Source organism: Mobula hypostoma, chromosome 17 (genome assembly GCF_963921235.1).
Source record: "Mobula hypostoma chromosome 17, sMobHyp1.1, whole genome shotgun sequence".
NCBI lineage: Eukaryota > Metazoa > Chordata > Chondrichthyes > Myliobatiformes > Myliobatidae > Mobula > Mobula hypostoma.
The window spans coordinates 39,285,459-39,303,484 of NC_086113.1; the positions used below are offsets into that span (position 1 = coordinate 39,285,459).

An 18,026-nucleotide genomic window follows, 5' to 3' on the forward strand; every position below is an offset into this window, starting at 1 on the left:
GGAACACATTTACACATAAAACGCTAACCAAAGTCTAGAACTATCCCTCTTGAAGCTGCTGAAGAAATGGAAAATTTCAAGAGATTTTTGTTGGTTAAAGGTCTGATGCTTCCCGGCCCACCAGGTTCTCGCACCAGTTTGATTTTTGGCTCCAACTTCCAGCATCTACAGTCTATTATGCCTCCATTTTCTCATTGCTATTTCTGGCAAGGTAGTCAGCACATATCAGCTGTAGTTTTCCAACATTAAAATGAATAAAGAAAAGCCACTTCATTGGCCATGTGATGCCGGAAGTCGTTAAAGTCACTACATAAATGCAACCCTTTGAACCAAGAGAGTTTAACAAAAAATATGGAGACACATGAATGATTATTGGGGCAGCAGTTTTAGGAACCATTTGATAAATGAAGCTATTGATTTTTTGTACATTTTACTTGTATTTTGCATGGCAATTATAAGGCTGAAATCATTTTTATTTACAATGCTATTTTTTCTTTCCGTAGCATGACCAAGAAAGCTGATGGGTTATTCTTCTGTTAAATAGACAGGAGTTCATTTGGCCGAATACAATTTAAATACATCAACAACTGAGAACATTTGCAATAAATTTTGCATATTGCTGCATAATAACAGGAAATTTCTCAGTTCTGATCTACAACAGATCAGCTCTATAGCAACACATCCATGAGCATATAGTAATGATTAATTTTGTTTATGCTGTATCTCAGTGTTTTTGATGTGTAAACAGAATATCTTCAATGCCATTATAGTGCCATAGCTTAAAGATCTCTTAGAGTTTTAAATTATAACACAAATTGACCTACAATGATGACAGCCACTCCAAACTCAGCTGAAGTACATAATTTGTTTTTGATACCTGAAAAGAACACAGCTTATTTATTCGGGTGCTGGTAGGTTTGAGGATAGCATAGCTACCCGTACCAGGTTAATACTCGGTAGCACAACAGCTGTATCTATGGTCCTAAACCTCAACTGTGCTGCAAAGAGATCAAAAACTGTTTAAGTTAACACAGTTTCCCCTTTCATAGTCAGCAGTATTTCACTACATAGCACCTGTGAATCAGAAGATTGAGTTCCAAGTTCCCCTCTGGAGACGGAAGCACATAATTAAGCAGTGAAGGTGTAGAGCGCTCAGTAATATTTATCTCACATCATAGAAACAAACACTTGGTAATCCCACTTGTAGGAGCCTGTTGTTAGTTCCATTAATGGTCGCACACATCAAGGGTTATGGGAATACTTCCTTTATATATCTCATGGTGAAAATAAACACCAAACTGCCTGCATCTGTATTTAACATTGAAGCACTAATGAAATTAACTGGGCTAGAGGATCATAGGGGTCTCCCTGCCATCCATCGGAGGCATTTTTCAGGAGCACTACATATACAGGGCCCTTAGTATTATTAAGCATCCCACCCAATCATCCAGCATCCTCTTTGACATTAAGCATCAGGCAGGAGACTCCAATGCATAAAGACAAGAACAGTCAGGATGAAAAAGTTTCTTCCCTCAGGCCATGAGGCTTCTGAACTCCCTGCTGCATTGCATTCCAAGTGTCACTGGTTAATCTGTTCTGTGCCCTAAAATATTTAATTTATACACTTGTTTATTTATGTGTAATTCATCTGTAGATTTCATCCTTAATTCATAAGTTATTATGTGTTGTGTGTTATGACCCTGGTTCAGAGAATCATCTCGTTTGATGGTATACAAGTATACAGTTAAATGACAATAAACTTGACTTGACTAGACCAACTTCATCTCATTCAGGTAACGGCAGGCAAGGCCAGAATTTAGTCCAAGTTGCTAGCTGCATTTAAGATGACCATGGATCATCTCCTTAAACTACTGTGCTATGAATCTGGAGATGGTGGGAGTATTACAAGTTATTAATCTGGTAACAACACTAGGTAACCCAGTCAGAATAGTGGGCATGTTGATGAATGAAGCATTTCGAAGTACACGTTGCCTTCACCCTTCTAAATGGAGGTCAGAAATTTGGTGAGCATCCTCAATGATGGATCCTGCAGCCTGAAAGGGGGGTGATTTTAGACAAGTTATTTCTCAAAAGTCTCTATATGGTTCACTTAGGCTGGGTATCCCTATTTGGCACTGAGGGCTGCAAGGTACAGTACTGAATCCTTATTTCTCTAATACATGCAAAACAAAAAAAAATTTTTTTGAGGTTAGCTTCAGTCCAAAGTCACTATATAAAAAAAACAGAAAAATGTGTGCATCTGTAGTTTGCATTTGGTGATAATTTTGTACTTTTCAAACTGTTCATGCATGCTTCCTGGAATACCACAACTATACTGATACTTCCTTAACAAGGTCGTCCATGCATTACATTGTTGGATGTTGAAAACTATGTATCCGTAGTTTAATTTCAAATGATAAAGCCATTCAAAATAGAACAAACATCTGCAAAGAAAAGGTTTCGCCTGTGAATTTTTTTCAATGACCTCAATCACTGATACAAACTTGGAAATGATACAACAACAGGGCAATCACGAAGAAAGCACACAAACATACAAAAATGAAAACTAGTTATTTGTGCAGAGGAGATGTCATGATCTTATCCTGGTGGTTATTTCTTAAATTGTTCGCTGTGCAACTATAAGCCTCTTCCTAGAACTTAAAACCAGTTTGTTTCCTGTCGCTAATTGTAATGACTGAAGATCTACATTGTGACCTGAATAAAAATTGAGTGGTGCATATTTAAAGAGACATCACACAGCTGACAATGAAAATTTCACACAAAAATATTGGGAAGCGTGGATTAATGATATAATTGCACCAAATGTACCTTGGAACAAGTATATAGGTGCTAACCATTGATGCTCTACAACCTGATTAGGTTGTACAACCTACAACATTGAGTTAGATCATGGGCGAGATGGACTTCAAACCCATTTACTCCTCTCTATCAAAATCTATCAATCTCCACTGTTAAATTTTCACTATCTTAACCATGATAGTTCTTTTTTGGAATGGTGGAGCTCTGAAAACATTCCAGAAAGAAACGGATAAAGAGTTGCAAGTTGCTATGCACGGACATTTTTTGCTCGAACAAGAAGAATTATATCATCAAACTATTGTAATGTGAAAGATGAATATGTAACATTAAAAAAGGAAAGACTATGACAAATGACAAATAGAGACTGGAGAATTAATAACAGGTTGTTTTGGCTGCGACTAAGTCAGTAGAGAAAACAGAGAAGTTGTAGCTATGAAAGTTTTTATTCATCACAACATCTTGGAGACGTCCTTGGTGGAGTCTCCCAAACTCAAAAGTACATCACATTTTACACCCTTTAATCAAAGATAACAGAAGGTGATGTAATATAATTTCATTAGTTACAATGACTTTGTTTACTTCAATATTTTGGGTTGACAATGCTTCCTCTGAATTACATATCTACATTGGAGACACCTCTGAACATTCAAAGAGCCCTGCTGGGACAAACTAATTGACACAGCTCTTCTAAAAACTTCTTAAGACAGAGAGACGGATGCCCAAGATCAGTGTATGTGTGAACTTACTGAGTACACAATAGATCAGCTAGTGACTGCAACTACATCTGTGACCATGCTTGACATGCTACTGTATGTGACTACATCAGCCAGGTCTGCCAGCTTGAACTCAAGTCACAATGGTGCGAATAACTTAGCTCATGTTGCCTGGTTTGATTCAGGCCAATTAATATAACTCTATTGTCTTAATATTTGGCTGATGCATACGCGAACATCTCATGATCACCACTTTGCAACTATATCTCTTAGTCTGTGCTGTACAGACAATATTGTTCATTTACAAAAGTGTGCTTTTAACTTCAGTTTTTAATGGAAGTGGTAAATTTCAAGCAGTAAATTGAAGACTGGTTTTTGCTTGAATTAATATCTGCTATATTCATATAACTCCAGAATGCAGACAACTAAAGAAACTACAAAGGGATTAAACACAAGAGATTCTGCAAATCCTGGAAATCTAGAGCAACACAAAAAAAAAGTCAAAGAAACTCAGCAGATCAGGCAGCATCTATGGAAGTAAATAAACAATCAATTTTTCAGACCGAGACCCTTCATTAGGCCTGGAAAGGAAGAGGGAAGAAGCCAGAATAAGGTGGTGGGGGAGGGGAGAATAAATTGATTTACATCTTGTCCTCATGGAGGTTCTGGTTTAAGATGGTGCTACCAAATGCATGTGACAGCTCACTGGTACTTCAAAAGGCAAGAAATTCAACTAAAAACATTGCTAACAACACATTTTCTGAAGAAAACTGTGGAAAATCATCACCGCAAACAATGAAGAAGAGAGCAAAAGCAAAGCAAATTCGAGGGAGGAACCATGCTGGTACGTTGCAGAATCGATGCAAATCGACTGAGCCATTTCGAGAGAAGTCGAGGCAGAGGAGTACAACTTGCCTAGGTGCGAGGTTGGATCGCTCTGGGTGCCAAGCCGATTTGGAGAAATTGAGAGCAGTTTCAGGCTGGGTGGCAAAATCTGGTCCTGGAGTAAGTCACTGGGTGGTGTGTTCTATGCCTGGAGCCTTTTGGTGTAGCGGTGCCTGGGTCCTAGTGCAAGGTACGATATGCTGTTTGGACAATTTAATCGATATATTGGAAAGACAGGGTGTTGGGATCAGAGGCAAGAGGCGACCCCGCTCACTCTCTCCCAATGGCCAGTCCTCTCTCCATGGAGCTGAGGCTATGAAGACTGCTCCCAGCTGCTGTGCTCCATGCCTACTAACATGATGGACTGATACCAAGGCTTGGGTCTACTCCGGGCTGCTGCAGGGTTCAGAGCTAAGGACTCATTATGGTTCAGAAGGTTCTATTGTTTGCATGATTTGTGTTTTATTTCCCTTTCCCTGCGCAATGGGTGTTGGTCTTTTTTTAAAAAATTTGGATCTTTTAGGTTTCTTCTTTGTGGTTGTAAGCAAAAAAATCTCAAGACTGTATAATTTATACATTCTTTGATAATAATTGTACTTTGAACTTGGAGGATACAGAACCCTGCCAGATATATTGGAGAATCAAGGATCTGGTGACAGATAAAACAAATCAGAATCAGAACCAAGTTTATTATCACTGACCTATAATGTGAAATTTGTGATTTTGAGGCAGCAGTGAGAAAAAATTTGTACATTACAAAAAATAAACAAACAGGGTATAGGAATAGTGATATATTTAGTGCTCATAAGTTTGTGACCCAGTAAGAACTCTAATGGCAGAAAGGAAGAAGCGGTACCTAAAACATAGAGTGTGCATAATCAGGCTCCTGCATCTCCTCCTTGATGGTAGGAATGAAACGAGTGCATGTCCTAGATGGTGAAGGCCCTTAGTGCTGGATGCTATCTTGTTATGGCACTGCCCTTTGAAGATATCCTCGATGGTGTGATGTTTGTATTTGTGATGAAACTGGCTGTTTCACCAACTCTCTACAGCCTCTTGCGATCCTGCACACAGGAACCTCCAAACCTGTCAGAATACTCTCCACCACACATCTGCCGAAATTTGCTAGAGTATTTGGTGATATACCAATTCTCCTCAAACTCTTCATGAAGTATAGTCACTGGTGTGATTTCTTCATGATTGCATCAATGTGCTGGGCCCCAGCATAGATCCTCTGAAATGATGATGCCCAGGAACTTGAAGTAGCTCCTGTCCATTCAGACTAGGACTGTTTCAGCTCATTATTGCTGGGACCTGGTGCTCCAAAGCAGAATGGAGAACTACGAGATTGTGTCCACTGTAGACCTGTTGTGATGGGTCCAGGTCCTTGCTCAGGCAGGAATTAACTCCAGCCATGACCAACCTCTCCAAGCACTTCATTACTGTAGACGCAAGTGCTCCTGGGCGACAGTTGTTGAAGCATTGCTCTTGCTCTTCTTGGACAATAGTATGACTGATGCCCTTTGGAAGCATGTGGGAACCTCCAAGATTGCAGTATTGAGCTGAAGATGATGTCAATGAACACTCCAGCCAGTTGGTCAGCACTAGTTTTCAGTAATTGGCCAGGTACACCATTAGGGCCTGATGCCTTGTGAGGGTTTATTTTCTTGAAGGATATTCTGACATCAGTTTCCTAGACAGGGATCACAAGGTTGCCAAATGCTGTGGAGATGCTCAATGGTGTAGAGTTATTCTCATTTCAAAGTGTAATTAAAGGTGCTGAACTCATGGGGGGGGGGAACGGAGTGAGTGTTAAGTTTTGCCTTATAAGTAGTAATGCAATGCAAACTCTGCCACAGATGTCATATATCTACTTGTGTCTCTAACTTCACATGACATTCCATAGATCATGCCTGCACTTCTTGTAGAGTTGTGGATCATCGGTCTTGAATGCCACAGATCTAGCATTCAGTAGTCTGCAAGTCTCCTGGTTTATCCACAGCTTCTAATTTGGGCATGGTCGATATGTCCTCAAAGGCACACACTCATCCACAGAAGTCTTGATGAAGTCAGTGATGACTGTGGCATAGTCATTCAGATATGAAGATGATTTCCTGACTATGGTCCAGTCCACCAATTCAAAGCAGTCTGGAAAATGCTCCTCCATCTCGCTTGACCATACCTCTGTGCACCTCACTACTAGTATTATGGTCCTCAGTCTCTGCCTATAATCCAGGAGTAGAAGTACAGCCAGGAGCCAGGTAACCAGACTTGCCAAAGTACAGGCAAGGGATGGCACGGTAAGTGCTGATGGTGGTGAAACATGTACTGGCTCCTCTTGTCGCACAGGTGGATATGTTGGTGTTAGTTTGCCAGAAACTAAAGAAACTTTTAGTCAACAAAAAAGTCCAGAGGAGTGATAAACTTGAAAGTGATCAAAAAACAAGAGAGTTTGAATGCAGGAGTGAGAAAGTCTTAATGGAATTGTATAGGACCTTGGTGGTGCTACCCCTGAAATACTGCAGTTTGGTCTCCTTCCCCAAGAAAGGATGTTTGTCATTGAAGGATTTCAATAAGGTTGGTCCTTAGGATGGCGAATTTGCTGTAAGAGGAAAAATTAACTGACTGGGACTGCATTCAGAAGCAAGAAAATCTCATAAAAACTTAGAGAATTATTAAAGAGATTCACATCCTAGAGGATGCTTCATCTGAACACAGAATCTAGGACCAGGGCCTCACTGTTTGGAAATAATGGGCAGCTTATTTCATCCTCAGAAGAGATGGATCTTTGGAAATCTCTACCCCAAAGGATGGAAGCGGATCCAATAGATCGATGAATTTCAAGGGAATCAAGAAACATGACAATTGTGCTGAGACAGCCTAGTGGTGGCACAGTGGCGAACATAATGGTTTACAGCACCAGTAATCAGTCCAATTCTCGCTGCTGTGTATAAGGATTTTATGCATTCTCCCTGTGACTGGGTGGGTTTCCTCCCACATTTCAAAGATGTCTGGGTTGGTAAGTTGTGGGCATGCTATGTTGGCACCCGAAGCATGGCAGCATTTGCGGGCTGCCCCCAGCAAGTACTCAAACTCTATTGGCCATTGACGCTAATAACACATTTCACTGTATGTTTTCATGAACGTGTGACAAATAAAAAACTAATCTAATGATCTTGATGAATAGTAGGATAGATCTGAAGGTCCATATTTTCTTATTGGTAAATGATATAAATTGTGAGAAATAAGGATTAGTAGTAACCAAATAGCTCATTCAGAGAGCTTCCATAGGTACAAAGGAGCTGGTTGTGGACTACAGGAAGAATGGAGACAGGCTAACCCCTATTAACATCAATGGATCTGGGGTTCAGAGGGTGAACAGCTTTATGTTCCTTGGCATACACATCACAGAGGATCTCACGTGGTCTGTACATACTGGCTGTGTGGTGAAAAAGGCACAACAGCACCTCTTTCACCTCAGATGATTGAAGAAGTTTGGTATGGGCCCCCAAATCCTAAGAACTTTCTAAGGGGCCACAATTGAGGGCATCCTGATAGGCTGCATCACTGCCTGGAATGGGAACTGTACTTCCCTCAATTGCAGGACTCTGCAGAGAGTGGTGTGGACAGCCCCGCACATCTATAGCTGTGAACTTCCCACTATTCAGAATATTTACAAAGACAGATGTGTAAAAAGGACCGAAGGATCATTGGGGACCCGAGTCACCCCAACCACAAACTGTTCCAGCTGCATCATAAAAGCCAAGACCAACAGGCTCCAGGACAGCTTCTTCCACCAGGCCATCAGACTGATTAATATTGACCATCCTGTTGTACATACTATTTATTATAAATTACTATATATTGCACATTTAGATAGAGACGTGACATGAAGATTTTTACTCCTTAGTGTATAAGAAAGATGCAAGTAATAAAGTCAATTCAATTCAAAGGGCCAATAGAGTCCACATGTGCTGCTACATTTCATTCTCTGATAGACTAGCAGCACCTAGCCAAGTACTTTTAAACACATCAGGAAATTCCAGAAATTGTCTTGGCAGTTCTGGTCCCAGGGAAGGAAACAAAATAGGCCTGCACTTCAATTATCCCAACTGAAAAGTGAACGCCTATGGACTTGGAAGGAATGATATAGTTACAGAACTGTGCAAAAGAATTAGGCACACCTTTATAGCTAGAGTGCCCAAGACTTCTGCATAGTACTGTATACTATGTCTTTCCAGTTATCAAATAACACCCAATACTACCGATACCAATTCAAAGCTAAATACCTTTATTTCTGTTTCCCAACTACCTTCCTATTTCAGAACCAGGTTTAATATCATTGGCATACGTTGCGAAGTTTAACCAATATACAGTACTGTGCAAAAGTCTTAGGCACTCTACCTATATGGGTGTGCCCAAGACTTGTACAGTACTGTATGCTCTACTTCTGTTAGAAAGTATCACAAATATTGTCATGTATTACAAAGAATAATTTTTCCTTCTGGTTTTACTGTTGCTTGCACACTGCACTGAGCCTTTTTCTTCCCCCAAACCCATCAGGGACGATGAAAATCAAGAAGTGATAATCCGAGTCAGTGGAGGTAGTCAAAGTCTGCCTCTAATGGGATGACGTAGCTGTTTTCAGCTCAGATCCACTTTTGGTCAGCAGAACAATGAGCACCATGAAACATTAAGGACCAGAAAAACGCCAGCGATATCACAAAGGAACACACCCACCCCGCCTACAGTCCCTTTGCCCCACTTGAATCAGGGAAGAGGCTACGCAGCATCCACCCCAGGACCACTAGACTCAAACATATTTACTTCCCACAAGCAGTCCAACTGATCACCACCTCCACCCATTAGCACAGACCAGCACCTCCAATTACCACGACATCCACATCAGCCGCTCCTCTTCATAACCCCTCAGCACCCTTCATCCCCCGCCAAAGCACTGCCAATTTATGCTTACGCTCCACACCTCATACCTACACAGACACACTGTCATACTGCACGATGTTTCATGTGCCCTGTTGCTACCTGGTATTCCTCTTGCAAAGAATCACCGTCACCCTTTTCATTTCCTGTCAGTCATCTTAAGTCACTTTCTGCATGTACAATCAGTCTATGCATATATGCTCATTGTAATTATATACAGCCAAACACAATTACTTCTACAACATGCTTTACAGGATTGCTTTTATATTTTACTGTGTTTTCACGGTTTTTTCTATGCTGCATCAGATCAGGAGTAACAACCATTTTGTTCTCCTCTATGCCATGTACTGAAGAATGAGAATAAACAACCTTGAATCTTGTAACTGGTCTCTGGGGTTAAAACAAATCACAGCAGAATCAGGTCCCATACTTTGACAAATGATTAACTAACTTAACAAATTGACTAACTTTCACAATTAGATCACAAAGTGAGGTACACACTCACACTGTTCCTTTTGATTGCAGGAATAAACCAGGTCATCAGTGTAAGGTGCATCTGATATTGCTCTATCCGGTCACAACTGAGGTCTATATCCCACTCAGTGACTGCAAATGGAACATGTCCTCGTGCAGCCACACCCATGAGGATAAGTTTCACATTGGGTACAAATTTCTAACACTTTTTTGGAGGTCGTACAATGTCTCATTATGTTGGACCACCAGTCCCTTGAGCTCAGTCTTTTCTGTATGTCCATGTTTCAACAATGCGGGAAAAAAGTAATCCCACTTCAAAATAGATTAATGAACCGATAATGAGAGCAGGCTGTAAGAGATAGTGGAGATAAACAGAGATTGCAGCCAGGGTATGGACAACAAGAGCCAGAAAATTGTGCCCAGATTGGAGAGGATGCAAATAAGAAATTATAGAGTGACGTGTGTCAATACTTGGAGAGAAACATGAATCACTGGAGAGTTAGTTCTGGACATCTGTCAACAGGTGCTGTTGACAGATGTCCAGAACTGCTGTTTATTGCCAACAGCTCAGCGTTCAACACAATCACTCCAACAGTTCTGATCAAAACGCTCCAAAATGTGGGCCTCTGTACCTTCCTCTGCAACTGGATCCCTGACTTCCTCACCAGAAGACCACAGTCTGTGCGGATTGGAAATACTTCTCCACCTTACTGATAATCAACGCTGGTGTACCTCAAGGATGTGTGCTTAGCCCACTGCTCTACTCTCTCTACACTCATGACTGTGTGGCTAGGCACAGCTCAAATGCCATCTATAAATTTGCTGACAACACAACTACTGTTGGCAGAATTTCAGATGGTCATGAGAAGGCATACAGGAGCGAGATCAATCAGCTGGTTGAGTGATACTGCAGCAACAATCTTGCACTCAACATTAGTAGGACCAAAGAATTGATTGTGAACTTCAGAAAGGGTAAGATGAAGGAACACACAGCAGTCCTGATAGAGGGATCAGAAGTGGAAAGTGTGAGCAATTTCGAGTTTGTGGTTGTCAACATCTCTGAGGACCTATACTGGGTCCAACAAATTGATGCAGTTCTAAAGGCGGCACAAAAGTGGCTATATTTCATTTGGAGTTTGAGGAGAGTTGGTATGTCACCAAAAACACTCACAAATTTCGACAGACACACCGTGGAGAGCATTCTAAGTGGTTGCATCACCATCTGGTATGGAAGGAACACTGCACAGGATCGAAGCAAGCTGCAGAAAGCTGTAAGCTCAATCAGCTCCATCATGGGCACTAGCCTCCTCAGCATCCAGAACATTTTCGAGGAGCAATGCCTGAAAAAGGCGGCACCCATCATTAAGGACCCCACCACCCAGGACATATCCTCTTCTCATTGCTACCACCAGGGAGGTGGTACGGGAGCCTGAAGGCACACACTCAGAAACAGCTTCTTTTATATACACGTTCTTTTCCTTTATTCAGATGGAGCAATTATTTAAGCCTTCAATAATGCCATTCAAAAGTAAAATATCCTGAATTCAGCGGAGTTGCTTTTGAGGTTCAGAGAACCACCATTTAAAATAAAAAAAGTAAAATTTGCTGTCATAGCAATCAACAAGGCAAGATAAACTGTTCCAAACTCTTTCTTTTAGAGAAATTAACAATCTTCCCAACCATGGGAGTACCAGTATTGTTCTTCATTAAACTAGCGCCACAGGATATACTACATCCAAAAGAGCCATAGTTAGAGCACTTATTTGAAAGCCAGCATCTCTGATGTAGCAACTTTTCCTCAGCACTGCAGAGCTGAGCTTTTAGCTCATAGGTTTCTACAGTGGAAACTGAACTCATAACCTACTCTGTGGTCAACGTGACATCAACTGAGTATTGATTGGCACCATGTCTTGATCAACTGTTAGCCTAAATGGCCAGTCTACAGTATGCCTGATGCAACTTATGACTGACATACTGAAGCAACAGGCCAGAGCAGCATCTCTCAAAGAAGCTACACTACCATCTGGGAGGATAAGGCTATCAGCTGTACACCCAAAGCAACCCTCTCTTCACACACCACTCTGACTTACAACTATATACCCTTCCTCCAGTATTGAGTCAAAATTTCCATCAGTTAAGTAGCCGGCCAGTCCCTGTTATCTTTCAATCCACATGATAGAGGTATACGAGATATTAAGAGGAATAGATACAGTGGACAGCCAGTGCCTCTTCCCCAGGGCACCACCGCTCAGTACAAAAGGACATGGCTTTAAGGTAAGGGGTGGGAAGTTCAAGGGGGATATTAGAGGAGGGTTTTTTTTAAACTCAGGGAGTGGCTGGTGCGTGGAATGCACTGCTTGAGTCAGATACATTAGTGACATTTAAGAGACTACTAGACAGGTATACAGAGGAATTTAAGGTGGAGGGTTATATGGGAGGCAGGGTTTGAGGGTCGGCACAACATTGTAGGCTGAAGGGCCTGTACTGTGCTGTACTATTCTATGTTCTAAGGCAGGTAGAATAAATATTAGCCTTACCATGGCACCCTGAGAATAAAAACAAAAACATCTGCTGCCTTGCACTGTATTTTTTAAACATATTAATGGAGTTGGTAGCTGAAAATCTTACCCATTTCCTTCCACATTGTCGTTGTGCAACACGCAAGGAAACCTAGTTTCATTTTTCTGCTGCTTAGCTTCAAATGACAAAGTAAACAGCTGCCCATAGATTCTAATCTTTGGTGTAAATTCTAGTAAACTGCTCCAGTAAAGGAAAACAAAATCCCATAAACTACCCAGTTTGCATGCCTTCAGCAATCAAATGCAACTGGTGGACACAAATAAAAATACTAATTTCCAATTTATGCACCTTTTGCTTTTAAGTTGGATCTCATATTTGAATTGATATGAAAGGAGGAACTTTCACATTTGTTTTCTTATTGATATCACTGGGCATCTTCATGTAACAGCTTGGTGCTATGGTGTACATAAAGATTTCCACATCCCTGTGGTTCACCAGCATCAATTCTCCACAGCCACAACAAGCTACTAGTTAGCTAAGGTCATTGAGAGAACCAAATCTATAATTAACATGAAAATCCTTCACCAGGCAAATCAGGAATTCACAATAGGATGGATCTGGATTAAACAAAACCTCCCCATCCCACCCTACTCAGATTCATGACAGAATTAAAGCAACCATCTTACTTTACAGGCCTTTTAGTGGAAGCAGAGAATAAGGGTAGAAATAAAATTAATGGAATGAACTCTATTGAGATGGGGGGGGTGGGGAGCCAAAGTCAGTTGTTGGCAACTTGTCCGCAGTGATGCAAATAGAGGGGTCAGGAAAATGGAGGGAAATGCTAGTCCTCAGGACCCAATGATGACTTTAGCACCTTCAAATAAGCAGTTTGTAATCAGGTGACCAGTTCTAAGAAAAAGACATCACCTTGTCATTAACTTGGTTCCCTCACTCCAAAGATGCTGCCCTACTTTCAGAATTTTTCTTTACAAAAACAGAATACTGGAAGAGCTCAGCAGGTCAAGCAGCATCTATTGCAGTGATTCCCACCCTGGGGGCCAAAGACCCCTTGTTTATTGGTATTGGTCCATGGCATAAAAAAAAGGCGAGGAATGCCTGATCAATGGAGATAAGTTCAAGTTGGCATTTCAGGTTGAGACACTGACTTAAGTTTTTCTAATATTCTGTTTTGTTCAAGATTTCCAGAAAAGTACACTGAATTACTAAGTTACAGTACTCTTTCTCTGTTCTGTGTTCAGTCATCTCCTTCAACCGAACCTCAATTGCAATTAACAGAACTTTATTCTCTTTAAGCCAGCAAAACCACTTCTTGTGTCTGAGCAGCTCAACCTATCCATTTCTTCTCACCAACCTTTCCCTTCACTGCAACTTAAAAATACGTTTCATTTCTAACTGTTCCTCTTCCGCCAGCTGCTGCCTGACCTGCTAACAACTTCTATTATGTTATAATTTCAGATTTTCAGTACATATAGTCTTTTACTTCGAAACTGCACAAGGATCTGATCAAATCCACAACTTACGCTCAATAATTAATGGAAAATGTACATCATAACAAATAAACAGTGAATTTTGGTTAATTGGGACATATAGGGATCAGTACATTTTGGATCAACTTAGAAGTTGCCCAATTACCAAAGTTTCATGGAAATAGTTAAAAAGGTTAAAAATTACCAATTAACTGGGTAACAACTTACGTATTTAAATGAAATGCAAAACAAACTAGAACACCAACAATACTACTACAGTACTGCAAAACTCTTTGTATTAGTTCCTATCAATGGAGGAAACCACCACACACTGCCACATTCTTTTGATTGATTGTAAATTAACAAAATCAGTGCAGCTACTCGTGTAGGTAATGGACTGCCTTCTACAAAGCTATCAATGATTGTGTTCTCCAAATCTTCATTTTCATTACAACATTTCAAGATGTTGACATCTTCAGATTCTTTGTAGCTCCTAACTTGAAGTAGTGAAATCCTTTCATTTTCACTCCTGGCCATTTCTGGCATCTCCAAGTCTGAATGATTGAAACCACAGTGAACAAATAATCAGATCTGAAATGTATTATTGCTTATTTCTTGCCAACTATCAGTGCCAGGAATCACAGCTTCTGAACACAAATTGGTGCTATTTAAAAACTGTTTCCTCTAAGCACAGTGTAAATCTAATGGCCACACTGGTGGATGCATGACACAAGTTAGAAACTGTTAGGCAACAGTCTCCTACCCAAATTAAGTGGCATTATGTACCAAATAAATGAAGGGAATCCTGGCTATTTTCTCAACTAGTTTCTGTTCTTTAAGAATTGGTCCAAATAAGTGGCTGCCCCAATTAACCAATGGCCCAATTAACTGGAATCCACCGTATTACCCCACTATCATTTGTGGGAAGTTGTTATTTGCAAATTGGCTGCCATGTTTTCCGCATCATAACGGAGACGAGACACGTTCTTTATGCACAGAATTATTTCAGAGTATTTTCAACACACCACCTAAGTGTAAGCACTTTTCTTTGTTCATATTTAAAGTCTTCCTTCTGGACTTCTGATTATATTCCTTAGCTATACAAAATCCCATCATAAAGCAGTTACTTATCCTTTCTTATTCTTGCAACAAGTGATTAACCTGCCAGCGGAACGAACCTCATCTCTCCAACTTAGGATAGATAGAAAACCACCAAGTATTGACATTTTAACGTGTCCACTTTGTAGTATGTAGACAGCAGCCTTTATAGTATTATTTTGAAAGCCAATGGCAGTGCACTATTGCTGAACACGCATTAAAATCTTAAAACATCCAACTCTGGCAACTAATTCCAAAAATATTAAATCTCCACGCCTCTTGAAAGACTGAGTTGTTGCAATTCTCACAGCCATATACTCTTTAACCTTTTAGTCTGTTTTAAATGTTAACAAATTATTAAGATCTCAGACTCTCTCCTGTTCTAAAAACTCAAGGTTTCACTTAAAGTAATCCACTTTTGGATCCAAACATTTTTGAAGCAAGTTCTTACATTTATGATCCAAGTTTGAGTTCAGACATGAGCTGCTTCTGAATTTTTCTTTTAAAACATCACTCAGAAATAAGCATGAAATATTCATAAACCATTTATGTGCACACATGAACAGTTTATTTGTGTAACACAGCCTATAATACTGTAATAGATAAACTGAACAGAATCATTCAGAACATATACCGGAAGCAAGCTGTTAAACGAGGTAGTAACATCTTTTCAGTACTAGCTGGCTAGGATAGGCAGAATGAATATGACCCTTTTAAAAATGAATGTTATTTTTAATAATGAAATCTGTAATAGTTAAACATGGTTTATTTGAAATTATATTCAACAGTTTCATTTACCTTCATTATGATTTTAGCTGTGACATTACAATTAAAGTTAATTGGAATAAAGGTCATACATACCCAGTCCCAGATTATGCAGCAGCATTGAAAATAATGGTGAAAAAATTGTACTTGTCCATAAGGGTTCACCACAGTTCTGTATCCTTTGGTAGGAACGCAGCTTTGAGCACCACATGAGCATGGATAGTGTACTGCAGAATGGATTACTGACATTTTACCCTAAGGCATTAAAAAATAAAACCCACTTGTAAACTCTCAACACTGTGCACAGAAATAAGCTGATCGCTACACTGATCTACATCTTCACAGTACTTCAGCTGCTGCAGTGCTCAGTAACCAAGTCTAGTGCTCTCATGCTTGCTGGGTCATAGGCAAGTCATTTCCTTCAGATGATGCTGGTCTGTCACAACTACCTGAAAACCCTCCTCCTTTGGAAGAGGAAATGGTGAAAGGAAGTGGCTAGCTTAACTGAACTTTCATAATTGAACTGAATCAACAGAATGCAATATGATACAATTTTACATTTTGCACATTCTTGAGATGAACTGTTATCTGTATAGTGGAAAATATGTAAAATGTGTTAGAAGATGGATCAAAAAATCTGGCTGTTGTGCATTTGCATCGAGAAGGATGGGACATTCCTTTAAAGAACCCAGCATAGACAACATCACAAAAGGGTGTAAAGCAAGGGTACCATGAAGATACCCTTCATATGAACATCACTTCCCATCAAACAAACTGCTGGGTATATTCTAAAGAATATCAGCAAAGTTGTAGTGTGATCTAAAATAGATGGGGCAGCCACAACTAAACTGCCGAACTTGTAATCCAGAGACTGACGAACAATCTGAAGAACTCAAATTCCAACATGGCCACTATGAACTTTAATCTGAAATTTCAAAATGAACAAACTCATCACTAAAGATGACTAATGTTCTTCAGTGGAGAAAATCTGCCACCCTTACCTGGTCTGGCTCATATGCAATTCCTGACTTAAGACAGTGGGGTGGCTAACTTCTAATTGCAATAAGAAATTGAGTACCAAGTTGTTCAGTTGTACCATAGCTGCAACAGTGAAATGGCATAAGAATGGTATTGGATGGTCCACCCAGCTGTACTCTTCACACAGAATATGGATGTGGCCAAGTCCTTTCATTTGGGGCTCAACCAGGATACATTAGTGACCGACAGTGTGGCCAGCAACTTAAACAGTCTAAGGGGGCAAGCATTTTTAAGAGCAGTACCCATGTTTAAATCTGTTTATGTTAACAACCATGGGGTCATGAAGTATTAAAGAACACTGCAGACAGCTGAATTGGTAGATATAACAGTGTGGTGTACGTGCGCAGGTGTTTTTGTGTAAGGGACCAGCTATCGGTTTTGGGTAGTTTGGGGAAACAGGGCCATGAGTTACATAAGGTGGTTGGTGACCACCTGAGATTCCAGAGGGGTGCACATATACTTGTTTGGGAGACTGTACAGTAGCATACATGTTTGTGAGGGTGCTTTTGAGATTTAAGGATGGTTGAAACTTTTGGGGTAACAGACTTGTATGAAAGAGAATACAACAGCATCATCAGCTCAGCAGCTCAGAAGTAGAGGATTACACTGTGCTTTTACGTATGTACTGTTTCTTTTTTATCTGTCCCTTAGGTATTGCTTAATATTAGAATTATTGTGGAAATATTTGAGACAGTGGTTATACCCCGGTATATATATCTATCGGGAAGGCACAATAGCAAATCAAGAATCGTAAAGACTCCAGACAGCCCTTGGACACTGATTCCCACCAACCATAAGCCCTCCTCCCCCGGGAAGAAGCAGAGCACTGTTGTCTGAGTTGCCCTCACTTAAAGTTGCTTGTGGGTATTTGGAATTCTGGCACAAGCTCAAAGAAATAATTGAAATTCGCCGTGTACACCAGAAAGATACACACTTCGGTAAAAGCAAAATGCCCGAGGAATACATGGGCAAGGGAGTGCGGGATGGTAAATGGGCAATCAGAGGGACTGCCAGTAATGAGGAGAGAAATCACTGCTTTAAGAGGGAAGAGAGGCAGCGACTGGGGAGGTGGAGGGTGAAGTGAAAGTAATTGAGGAATGATAATGTTGGTGGCACAGGTGTTTAAATTGACAACTTTATCAAGCAACAACTTTATCATGACACAATATTACATAATCATCCTCCCTGAATGACTAAACAAGGAACTAGATCCCCCCAGGGACCAGGGGTGATTGATACTTGGAGGTAGGGGGCATAAGCAAGATTCAAATGAATGCTTCTCATC

At 40.4% G+C, this 18,026-nt stretch overlaps 1 protein-coding gene across 7 annotated transcripts in view; it reads right to left on the bottom strand.

Annotated features, from left to right (window-relative positions):
• The window catches only part of zdhhc11 (zinc finger DHHC-type containing 11), a 138,662-nt gene that overhangs the window by 82,260 nt on the left and 38,376 nt on the right, over positions 1-18,026 (bottom strand). For 2 of the 7 annotated variants that reach the window (XM_063069739.1, XM_063069738.1), the window contains exon 1: positions 15,800-16,090. The exons of the other annotated variants lie outside the window; for them this stretch is intronic. In XM_063069739.1, the coding sequence (XP_062925809.1) occupies positions 15,800-15,952 (153 nt within the window). In that variant the 5' untranslated portion in view covers positions 15,953-16,090. Of the gene's footprint in view, positions 1-15,799; positions 16,091-18,026 lie in introns of those variants that run through there. 7 annotated transcript variants of the gene reach the window in all.